The following is an 11,533-nucleotide window of genomic DNA, read 5'->3' on the forward strand; positions in this document are numbered from 1 at the left end:
ATATATATATATAATATATATATATATATATACATTTTTTATATATCTTCGTGCTCTATAGATTAGATATCTATGCACGTATGTACCAGGCATCTCGGTTTGTCCTGCTTGGTTTTGTGTGTCTCGTAGACACGCGTCTGAGAGGTTAGGTTTAGGGTTTGTGTGCAGGTATTCCTCTGTGTGCGGGTATTGCTGTTGCGTCTGCCGTTGGCTGCGAGGACACCTGTTTGGCCTATCGTAATGACTGAGTTGATTCGGGTGTTTTCGGGGGCTTTGAGCTCGTCTCTTCCCCCTCTAGCAGGAGCACCACCACCAGCAGTAGCAGCACCTTTAGTACCACCAGCAGCAGGAGATCCTGTCAATATGCAGGGCACACCGCTCTCGCTGCTGTCTGCAGGGGTAAAAGTAGTCGAGCTGGCAACCCTCTTAGACCTGCCAGACTTTAGTTTGTACCGCTGGGTATTCCTAGCGGATGACTCAGCTGCTGCAGCTGCAGCTACGGCAGCAACCCCAAACCAACAATACCAACACAATTCCCGGCTGCCTACCCTGCTAACGAAGAGCAAGCAGCAACCCCACCCTGCTGCTCTCGTCTATGCAAACCAGCAGCAGCTGCAGCGCGATATATTGGTGGATAGTGGGGGACAGTCAGCGCCTGCTGCTGCTGCGGAAGGTGCAGCAATAGCATCACACGATGAGGAAATAGCGTATGCGGAGACAGACAATACGAGACCGGTCTCAGCAGCAGCTGCAGCAGGAACAGCAGCAGCGGGCGCAGCGCAAATCACCGGGGGAGTAGTTTGTGTCAATGCATCTTTGCCTCCCGTCGAAAGCCCAGCAAATGACATTGGCGGCAATAGAAGCAGCAGCAGCAGCAGAAGGAGCAGCACGACACCCAGCGAGGTGTCAACAATCAATAGCTCTGCCACATTTCGACCTTTTCTGAGTGTTCTGGAAGAAAGATACGAAGAGCAGCAGCATCAGCGGCAAGGATCAGGTGGAGACCTGGATAGCGTACCTGTTGCATCAGTGAGTTGCTGCTGCCCCTCCAGCTGCTATCGTTGCTGCGTCAGTCCAGCTATTATTAGTGTTGTTCTCTCTGCGCTCATGTTGAATTAGCTGTCGTCACTGCAGAGATGCTGCCGCTGTTGTACCATCCTTGTGGCGGTTCTTTGCCGTTGCTACCTTAAGGCTAGCTGCCCGCGTTCGCCGCTGACATCCCGAGCTTTATATATACGCTTTGGCTTTTAGGGACCGCATGAATCTCCCGATGCTGGAAACAGCAGCAACAGTAGCAGCAGCCTTGCCGCCGCAGCGCGCCGGCTGAATCAGAGAGCAGCAGCAGAGCCAATCCAGAAGATTGGTCCTGAAGACGAAGAAATCCGCAGGTGAGTTCTGGTGCTCTTGCAGCAACTGCTGCAGCTTCTGCTCATGCTGCTGCTTCAGCTGTTGCAGATGGATGGTTGGCTGCTAATAGAGGAGAAGCAACGACAGCAGCAACGAGCCGTTCGTATGACAGTTCCTCAGAAGTGTAAATACCACCAGCAGCAGCAACACCTACAGCGGCAACAGAACTAGTTGGTTTTTGTGCATTCGTGCGTATCTGCAGAAGCATTGAAGACGACTTGCTCGAAGGCCCGGAGGAGCTAAGGGATCTATGGTGTGAGCTGCCACTTCAGGTGCTCCTGCAACGGCAGTGGTGTCTGTATACCTCAGGCTTTGAGCTGCTGCTGCCAGCAGCAGCAGGGTCGGGGCCTCCGCCTGCATGCGGCAACCAAGAATTTTAGGACCATCATGGATAGACATAAAAATACCGACAGGAATGGTGTCGCTAATTTATTGTCGTATTTTACTAGAAGCGAACAGGCGTGATAAACAAATACCTAGAAATACTACGCGGCATAGTTAAATTTCAGGTGTATACCACATGCACACCACATGAGTGGAAACGAGGCAGCAGGCTTCGACTACGAAATACCTATCTGCTTCTGTTGCCACTCCTGCGGTTGCACCTGTGTCTGCTCCTGCTGCGGCGTTGCCGCGTCGAAAAATATGTCAGAGTGGGGGGAGGCCTGTTGTTGCTGCGGTTGTGGATGCTGCTGAGTTATTTGTGTGTGTATTATGGCCGCCATTGGCGTGGTGTCGGTGGAATCACGCGGTGTTTCTGCTGCTGTTGCTACTGTTGCATCTGCAGCTAACGGTAAGGGGTTTTCTTTGCGTTGTTGCTGTGATTGGTTATCGTCTTGCTTTTCTTGCATGTCTCGCTGCTGTTGCTGTTGGAAATGCTGTTGCTGGCGTTTGTGTCTGGCTGCTCGTTGGAATGCGGCATTGATCGGGGTCCAGAGTTGGTTGAATCTCTGTTCGAGGATGCAACAGTCTCTGTAGGGTTTGTCTTGTGGGGAGTTGAAGAGTCTGGCGTTTTTAAAGATGAGGGCCATGTCTTGTTTGAAGTGGTAGGGTAGAAGGTACTTGTCAGCCTCCAGTTTTTCCTTGACTCTCCCAAGCCACATGGGCTCCGCTATATAGTTGCTGTAGCCAGCAGCGGTCGTCTCGGGGTCAGGAGTGAACCAGGCAGCTTCAGGCAGCTCAAATAGAGCAGTGACTGCCTCCCATGCAACTTGCCGCCAGTCTGCTTCACTTTCCTTTCTGTCCAAGTACTTCCTCTTGAAACTCCACATCTTCTGCTCCCGATTTCCGCTTAATCCATAATGCAGATATTGTTCGGTCTGGTCACGACCAGGCAAACAACACAGTACATAACCAGACCCGCTGGAGCTGCCCTCACCTAATCCGCACAATGGCCCTAACCCATCACCTGCCCCTTCTACTAATCCTGGTCCCGCTGCTGTTGGGGCTGCTTCTGATCCTTCACCGGCTGCGGCTGGTGTTGCAGCTGCTGCGGGCTGCCGGCACGGAGAAGGGGGAACGGGACGAGGTACACATCTGGATGCTGCAGATACGCCCTCTCTCAATGGAGAGCAGGCAGCAAACGCTGCAGCGCCAGCAGCTGCAGCAGGATCAAACAGTCCCGCAGCAGCAGCTACCGCTGCCGCTGCAGCTGCTGGCGTCTTGGTGCTGCAGAGCGAAGCAGCAAGTTCACGCTGCAGCGGCAACCAACAAGGAGGGGTCCCAACACCAAAAAGGAAACTGCGGACAGAGGACAAGTGCTGCAGACTAGGTGCAGCTGCTGCTGTCAGCTGCTGCTGCTGCAGCTGCTGCTGCATGTGCAAATGCAGCAGCGTAGAAGCCGCCTGCGCCACAAAACAGCCGACAGCCACGAGGTGGTTCTGTCGGGCTGCCGTTGCTGTTGTTGCTGCTGTTGTTCCCACGACTCCAGGGAGGCTGATATCACAGTAGCTGCCAAGACAGCCGAGGAGGCAACAAACGTGCGGCGGCTGCAACTCCGCCAAGATGTGCTCGCGCTGCTGCTGTTGCTCTTGCTGCTGCTGTTGCTCATGCTGTTCCTGTTGCTGCTGCAAGTTTGTCCCTGTTTCTGGCAGCAGCATGCCTGGGGCATGCCCTGAGAAGGGGAGGAACAGCAGAGGGTTTGATGCTCGTAGCTCTTGGAGCAGCAGCATCAGACTGCTCCAAATGCAGCCCTGGGGGTCGCTCTCTGGGGTGTCCAGGCAGATGGCCACTTGGAGCGCGGTGTACAGCCCCAATCCCACCTTGAAAACACACAGTCATACAAATACACAAACACACAGTTACAGACAGAGACAGGCAGGCAGGCAGGCAGGCAGACAGACTGACAGACAGACAGACACACCCACACCCACACACAAAGAGAGAGAGAGAGGGAGAGAGAGGGAGAGAGAGACACCCTAGAACCGCCTAGAGTTCCAAGCGGCGCCCTGGCACGGCAAATCCTTCAAGGTAGAAAGTCTACCGTGGCAGCACCAGGCAGAATGAGGCGAGAAGTTAGGTTTTAAGGTGTGCAACCGGAAACTTTGGTTTGGATTGACGGGCTTTGCACGTTTTCTCACTTGCGACCTCAAAACCTGTTCCTCCGGGCTCACAAACTTCGATATTAGACACCATTGCTGCTGCGGAAGCAGCGGTAGACTGCTCCGTGTGCCTAATGCCTTTGCTGCTTGTGCTGACGACCTGGGTACGGGTACTCTGTACACCCTAACAGCTCCTTCACAGCAAACCTGCAGCAGCGCTCTGATTGCCTCTCTCCGTACCTGCAGCCACACCTTCACGAACCTAAGCTGTAAATATTCCTTCTATACCACATTCACGCAGGCTACTCTCGTTAAGGGTTCAGGAGTTTTCAATTCTCGTTAAGGGTTTAGGGTTTTCCAAGCGGTTTTAGGATTACTAGGGGGAAGTCGTAGGCAAGGAGTGCTTCCGCCGCTGCAGGCGAGAGGCTGTTGATGAAGGAGCAGCGGCCGCCGCTGTTGATGAAGTGAAGCAAATCAAAAGGCAGGCCGAACTCTTGCGACAACCAGCTGCTGCCAGAAGTAGAGACATCCCCTAGCAGGTCCATGGATTTGAGGCACGTAGGTGCCTCTCTGCCCTCGCAACCGTCTGTACAACCCAGCTGCCAATCAGCTGTCCTCGTGCTGCACCCGACAAAACGAAGCCTCGCCAAATCCCGCAGCGACGGATTCCTTCCTACTGCCCTCAGAAATGCGCAAGTCATCTCCTGCGGCAGTAGCAGAGGCAGCAGCTGATGCAGAAGCTGCAACCGATGAATCAGCACGACGTACCCGCAGCAGCAGCAGCTGGCAAGACAAAAGGCTTCAGCAAAAAACATAACCGTGCCTGAAGCCTAAATGTACAATACCCGAAACATCCTTGAACCCCAATCCTCCGGGAACTCTACAAGTTTTTGAACCGTAATATCCTTGACACTCTCTACATCCCAAACCCTGAATCCTACTTTTCTTGGGGATGCGAGGGCTTTAACTGCGTCAAGTCTAAAGAGGCGCCAGGCTTCAATCCAGGCGGCTTCGAGACCTCTGCAGCTGGAGAGGACAAACGCCTCCCAGTGTCCTGCTGCTGTTGCTGCTTCTGTTGCTGCTGTTCGAGTTGCTGCTGCGGCGGCAGGGTCTTCCTTAATCAGCTGCTCGCAGCAGCAACCGCAGGGCAACCCTGCAGTGGCAAATCGATCTTTGAAGCCGATGCCCATAAAGCACCCTGGAACCCCCCCGTCGCTGCCGCCCTGCACCAGCAAGGAGCAGCCAGCCTGTCAGCCAGCAGCAGATACACACGCAAGCGACAATTTTGAGAGCCTGCTGCTGCTGTTGCAACTCCCACAGCTCCTGTTGAGCTTGCCACTTTAATTGGTCGTACGACAGTTGTACGACTGTTCGCGCTGTTGCTTTGGGAGATAATGCTGGTTTGGGGGCTAAAGCCGCGTTTCCTGCTGCAAATGCTAGTGCTGAAGCTAATGCAATGAAGTTGTTACCTTCGCAGCGGCGAAGTAAGGATGCAAGGATTCTGCGAGGCTGGGAAATGGGGTGTACGGCCACCTCACGTTGCCGAGACAGTCAAGCACGGAGGCACCAAGAGCAAGTAAAGCTGCGCTGTCCGCTGCAGCTGTCGGCTCAATCTGCTGCAGTGGCTGCAGAAGCAGGTCAATAGAAGCAGGCGTCGAGCTGCAAATAACAGCAGCATCACCGTCGTGCTCGATCGAATTAGGGGATGGTGTGTTAACGTGGGTGAGAAACACGTGCAGCAGCAGCAGCAGAAAGTCCAGAAGCCAAATCAGCAAAAGCAACAAGAACAGGTACAGCAGCAGCAACAGGTCGTACAAGCCTTTCACGTCTCTGACTAGGGAGACAGCACCAAAGAAGTGGCGCAAGAAGCGGCTCTCCGGGGCAGTGCATGCGTAGTAAGACAGCCGCAGAGAATCGTTAGCGGGACCTCGCGCTTCGCTTGCCGTTGGGGTGGCTCCTGCAGCAGCAGCAGCAGTAGGTGCTGACGCTGCTGCAGGCATACCCCACTCGCCACTGGCCGTGCCGTCCCCCGATTCTGGAGGAGACATCACTTCATTGGCTTCGGCCTAAACACAAGACCCCAAACCCTAAAGCCTAGAAAACACCTCAGGTCTCCTATCCCAGGCTTACCAGCAGCTGCTCCACCCTGTCTTCTTTCTAATGTTCAGGGTTTAGGGTATATCATTTACGTCTAAGACAGCTTCGCTATGAAAAGAAGAAATGTAGTTGGCGAAGGCCTTCCATGCCGCCCCGCACTCCTCCCCTCCGGTGTTATGCAATCGAGTCAGCGCAAATGCAGCCCGCGCCCTGCAATCCGAAACCCTCAACCCTACGTCCAAAACCCTCAACTCCTAACCCTAAACAGTAGTAGCCACGGACCGCCAGAGGCGGGCGACTGCTCAGCGATTTAAATCAAGTCTGTGGCTGAGGGTTTGGTAATTAGCGTTTGGTGGCGATACCTGAAGAAAGGGTGCCATCTGTGTGAGGAGAGTGCTTTGCTAAGGGCCATAACTGCATGCGCCTTCACAGGGTCCTCTCCTCCAAGACCTCCCTGCTGCTGCAGCGGCAGCAGACTCCCGAGAGCTGCTGCTGCTTCCAGCTGAAACCCCACCGATGTCTCCGAGAGCAGCTGCTGCTCCCACATCGACCCGCTCTGACAGCGCCGGATCCTTGATGCGCAACACACAAATTTAAACGGTAAACTGCAACCCCCAAACCCCCAATTCCACGAGATCTCCCGCGGGGGCTGAAACCCTCACATAGGAGCACACACCGACGGAACCGGTCCCCGGCTTCCTACAGCTGTCCCTTCGTAGGCTGGAGGGTTTAAAGTTTAGGATTTACTAGGGCTACCTGGCAGGCCAGGTGTGGTTGGGGTCCGCGCGGATCCACAAGAGGGGGAGTTTGGTTTTACTGTTAACTTTTGCAACTAGAGAACGATTATCGAGGGACAGAAGCGAAGGATGTTTCTGAAGCACGCAACGCTTGAGGCTTTCGAAAAGAGCCCGGTCACTGCTGCTCAAAGACCCTGCAAACTGAGGCGCAAATCAAACACTAAACCCAAACAATAAACCCTCAACTAGTTCGAACTGTCGTCCCCTATGACCCCAGTGCCCTGGTTTCACCGGAAACAGCAAACACACACTCAAACACTTGTATTGCCGGCGCGAATTCATGTTCACATGCTCAGGACTTCAAGAAACCCGCACGCAGGGTTTGCAATGAAGATAGGATTTACTGACGCCACTCGGTTTTAGCACGTTAAACATGGTTTCTAGGGATAGCCAATTGTGGTTTTATTTCAGTGTTTACGGTGATGCGATCTCCGGCCCCTATGCCTCCACTTCCTGGTCTAGTCGCAGTAGGCTCCGAGCCTTCAGCTGTTGCCGCAGCTTGAGCAGCAGCAGCAGCAGCAGCTGCTGCTGCTGCTGCTGCTGGGGCGTCCGTTGCTGCAGCAGCCGCAGCGGCTGCCTTCATGAGCACCTTGCTGCTGCAGGAACCGTGCAGCATGCGATCGCCTTTCATTGCAACTTTCTTCCTGTTCCATCCACACCACATGCTGTCTGGAATTTGGTGTTTGACGCGTCGCTGAACAGCACAGCGGTACAACCCCCCAGCTTCTGGATGTGCGGTCTGTACGGTTTGGTGTTTGTTTAGGTCTATCCTTTAGGTCTATGCTATTAGGGTTTGCGTTGGTGCGCTGGGTCGTGTATAGGCAGTAGAAGGTTTTAGATAACACGTTCTGGAATATAAGTGTCTACGGCTACTTGTTTTCAATGTTTGAAGTTTTCAAGGTTTAAGAGTTTTCCTGTGTAGGACTTCTGAGTTTCAGTGTGTTGATTATCGGGTTCTTGCGTTAGGACTGTGCTGTTAGTGCTTTGGGTTTGGGGATTGCGGTGCTTATGTCTGGATTATCAGGGCTAAATTCCTTTGTATGGTTACTAGGATTATTCTGCCTATTCTGGCTATTAGGGGCTATGCTTTGAGGTTTAAGGGTTTAGGGCTTAGAGGTTCTTTTGCCTGCCGCGTTCCGCCCTCGCGTCAAGAGAGAATCTGAGAGGCAAGGATCCTTCCTTGAGGTAGACAGTGCTGCCTCTAATGATATCATCATCTACCACCTGCAGCTGCAGCGCAGAAAGCCAGTACTTCTCAAATCCGGAGGAGAAACGCAAATATGGTGCTGGCTGCTGCAGTGACAGCAACTGCTGCTGCACCGGTCCCTGTGGAGCTGGCACCTCCAAGCCCACGTATTGCAGAACGCCTTTCCGCAGCAGGTTGCAGCAACACCCGGTGCTGCTGGCGCCGCCGAGGCTGCTGAGGCTCCCTTTGAACTCGAAACCGTAATCTGCTGCTTGTGGGAGCAGCTCAGTTACCAGCGACGCAGGGACTGCGCTGGGGACTACGGAGTGTACGTACACCCCAACGCTGCGCCTCCACAACTCGCAGCTACTTGCTGCTCGCAGGCGCAACAGATAGTCCCTCTGCTGCAGCAGCCGCGCCCAGTAAGGCAAACCGCCAACTGTAGCAACCGGCAATGCCGGAGGAGCTGCAAAGACACAGCAAACCGTAAACCCCCCAAACCCTAAACCCAGTACACTCAGCCGTCAATTGGGTCGAGTTCAGCACGTCAATTGGGTCGAGTCGAGCACAACCCTGTACGGGGGCAAGGCTAGGGATAGGAGCGCTTCAAGGCACGTGTGCACACGCCCCAAAGTGTAGCGTTGTGTTTTAAGTGCTGCTGAGTTTGGGGCAACTAGGTTTTGGGGTTTACATCTTTCGTTGTCGACGCATTGGGCAGCAAAGGAGTCCCCGTTTTGTTCATTAGGGTCTTCGTCAGCATGATGTTGTTGCTGTTGCTGCTGAAGACACGAGCGCCTTTGCGCTTCTTTGATAGCTTGCCACAGAGGGCCTCTGCCCGCGTTGAGGGGGGCTGGGATGTCCCCGACGTAGCCAAACCCCAAAATGAAATTCCCATCTCTGCCAACAACATCAACAGGGTCATGCAACCCCTGAAGGACTTGCAGGCGCTCCGTTAGGTGAGAGCTTGGTGGAAGCAGGTCGCTGCTGAAGCAGCCTTGGTATACCAAAGTGCTGCTGCTGCTGTTGTTGCGGCTGCGGCTGCGCGGCGGGGCTGCTGTATCGCGGGGCTGCCGGCACAGACCTGGCCAGAGAAGACGCACAAGGAGACACTCCCAAGAAGAAACAGCAACGCTTCCTGGTGTGTCTGCTGCGAGGCGCAGAGACACCTCAGCCTGCTGGTTGCTGCTACCTGTCTCCTGGGCCTGCCACAAATTAAACCCCGCTAGTCCTGCAAGGTCTGTAGCAAACGAACAAAACCATAGGCAGCAACAGCAAACCAAACATGTCCCTCCATATGGCGGCGAATGCACGGAGGACAACTATGCGCCAGCCCCCTTCCAGCAGCAGCAGACGTTGAAGGAACAACGTCCAAGCAGCTGCACCAACTACAAGCAACAGCAGCATGACAAAATGCAAAAAGCAACGGCAGCAGCAGCAGCATGTACGCACGCATACCCACCTGCCGGGTAGAACACGGAAACCCCAGCCTTGTCGAGTTGAGGCCTTGTCAGTTGGCGATCTTGGTGTTGCTGTTGCTTCTGCTGCTGCTGCTGCTGCAGGAGAGTCTGTTGGTGCAGTCCCTGTTGCTGCGGTGGTTCACTGAGTGGGGGAGGCGGCTGCAGCGCGAGCAAATCAATTTCGAAATTGAAGACATCCATAGAGGAGCCTTTGCGTTGCAGCTGAAGCATAAAAGAGAGAGCCAGTTGTGGGCAGCCGCATCCGGAAACGAATGCAGCTCTAAACAGCTGCAACGTCTCCTCCAAGGTCGTTAGCGCCTCGTGGTCCTATACGTAGCAAACAAGCAGGCAGCGCAGGGTTTCAAAGTAAATGGTTCATGTGCAGGGCCTGACCCTAGGGTCTTGGGTTTGAGATGTTTCGGTCTGCTCCCCCAAGCAACACCACAATTGCCTCTCTGGGAGACCCGCGGGATATGTGAGTTTTCATGGAGGGTTCAGGGTTTAGGATTTAGGGTTTGCAGTTTACTTGAGGGTTCACTGGTTCGCTGTTTTCTAGTTCAAGGGCTTGCACTCCCCCCTTTTGCGGGTCGGTTTTCAGCCGTAAAGTCGTTCGGGCCCCAGTCCGAGCCTGTGGAGTCTTGTTCCAGTGCACAACGTACGCCGCTGTCACTGCTAGCAACAGCTGCAGCAGCAGAAGCAGCAGGGAGAAGGGAGAAGGAACTGTGATCGTTGGAGCAGCGAGCAGCAGTAGCAGAAGGAACGGTGGGAGTAGCAACACATCATGCAGCAAAAGGCGTGACAGCAACTCTGTGGGGCAGGACGTAGCAGAACAAACAGAGGTAAAAACAGTAGCAACGTGTAGATGCACCAATAACAACAGCGATGAGAGGTCCAGCACCATCAGCAACAGCACCGGCAAACACAGGGGCAGCACCAACAGCTGCCGCAGGTGGAAGCCAAGTTTCAGCAGCACAAGCAACACTTTCGGTAGCAACAGCATGCGTTTGTACCCTTTTCCAGAAACGGTCGCCGTTAGGGGGTTCCTTCCTCCTGCTGGTCTTCCCCAGGAAATCGTTGAGACAAAATGAGAGAAGGAAACGGCTAGAAAGAAAATTTTGAGAAGATAAAAGGGCTTCTAATGAATGCAAGACAACGCAACACTTGAGCTGAAACACCTCGCTATATGCCAAACACTCCACTGGAGGCAGCAACAGCTGCTGCTGCTGTTGCTCCCGCAGCATGCTACCACCGCTGCTGCAGCTGCCGGTCCCTGAATTGCTGTTGCTGGTGGCTAGGGCACCCAGTGGGTCTATAGGGAATTCTTCGAGGCCCAGTTCGCACAGAGACAGAAGGCGTTGAAGCCGCTCCCACCGCCTAATATGGAGGTCGACCATCCCGAAGTTCGTCTTTGAAACGGAAAGTGCAGACAGAAAAGCAATCGATGCCAAAATGAAAAATGCAACGGGGTGTAAACGCAAGTACAACAGACACACAAGGCAATACATTAAATAGCAGCAAATTGAAACACAACGCAGCAATTCGCATCCGCAGTTGTTCACGTGAAAAATCCAGTATACTTATATCAATAGACATATGCTTTGTCCTTTATGCCTTAGGCGTGAGTGTGTTTAATGGCTTGAACAGGAGCAATGAGCACATAAAAACAAAAGTGGCATTTCAACTGGCGTCAGTAAACAAGTAATTACAAGCCCAAACGACAGTTCAAATATCAAGGAGAAAACAGTCAAACATAAGGCAGCCGCTTACGTAGAACGAGACACAAGATTAAACAACACAGCAACAAAACCAATCGCTCGGGCGGCTACTGTTTTCAGGACGAACACGCAGAAAGAGCAATGTAAAGGCCAACAGAAAAAGAAACAGGCACATGGTTGCCAATGTTCAAACCCTGAACAAGCTTCTCTTATCCGTAAACAATGAACCCTAAACTCCACTAGACAGCCTACACCCTACTTCACCTTACTACCTACTTAACGGTTCTAATCCCTGAACTCTTCTGCGAGAAGTCACAGTTTTGGCTCTAAACGG

The 11,533-nt window shown here is 53.4% G+C and overlaps 3 protein-coding genes across 3 annotated transcripts; 1 reads left to right on the forward strand and 2 right to left on the reverse strand.

Moving 5' to 3' along the window:
* Positions 1-168: 168 nt before the first annotated feature.
* Positions 169-1,787, forward strand: EMWEY_00045350 (hypothetical protein, conserved; the record flags this gene model as incomplete). Its single annotated transcript, XM_013483016.1, has 3 exons — positions 169-1,029; positions 1,252-1,388; positions 1,610-1,787. Coding segments are annotated over 3 exons (1,176 nt in total), but the record flags the coding sequence as incomplete, so codon positions are not given.
* A 180-nt stretch (positions 1,788-1,967) lies between these two features.
* On the reverse strand, positions 1,968-7,472 carry EMWEY_00045360 (hypothetical protein; the record flags this gene model as incomplete). The annotated part of the gene is made up of 10 exons (XM_013483017.1): positions 1,968-3,668; positions 3,987-4,187; positions 4,325-4,651; positions 4,793-5,194; positions 5,486-5,606; positions 5,763-6,013; positions 6,137-6,254; positions 6,407-6,616; positions 6,801-6,982; positions 7,260-7,472. 10 exons carry the CDS (start codon positions 7,470-7,472, stop codon positions 1,968-1,970), a joined length of 3,726 nt encoding a protein of 1,241 aa, XP_013338471.1.
* A 479-nt stretch (positions 7,473-7,951) lies between these two features.
* On the reverse strand, positions 7,952-10,878 carry EMWEY_00045370 (bromodomain-containing protein, putative; the record flags this gene model as incomplete). Its single annotated transcript, XM_013483018.1, has 5 exons — positions 7,952-8,493; positions 8,719-9,264; positions 9,487-9,811; positions 10,011-10,166; positions 10,495-10,878. 5 exons carry the CDS (start codon positions 10,876-10,878, stop codon positions 7,952-7,954), a joined length of 1,953 nt encoding a protein of 650 aa, XP_013338472.1.
* Between the last annotated feature and the right edge of the window lie 655 nt (positions 10,879-11,533).

Source organism: Eimeria maxima, genomic scaffold, assembly GCF_000499605.1.
Source record: "Eimeria maxima Weybridge genomic scaffold, Emw_scaff900, whole genome shotgun sequence".
NCBI lineage: Eukaryota > Apicomplexa > Conoidasida > Eucoccidiorida > Eimeriidae > Eimeria > Eimeria maxima.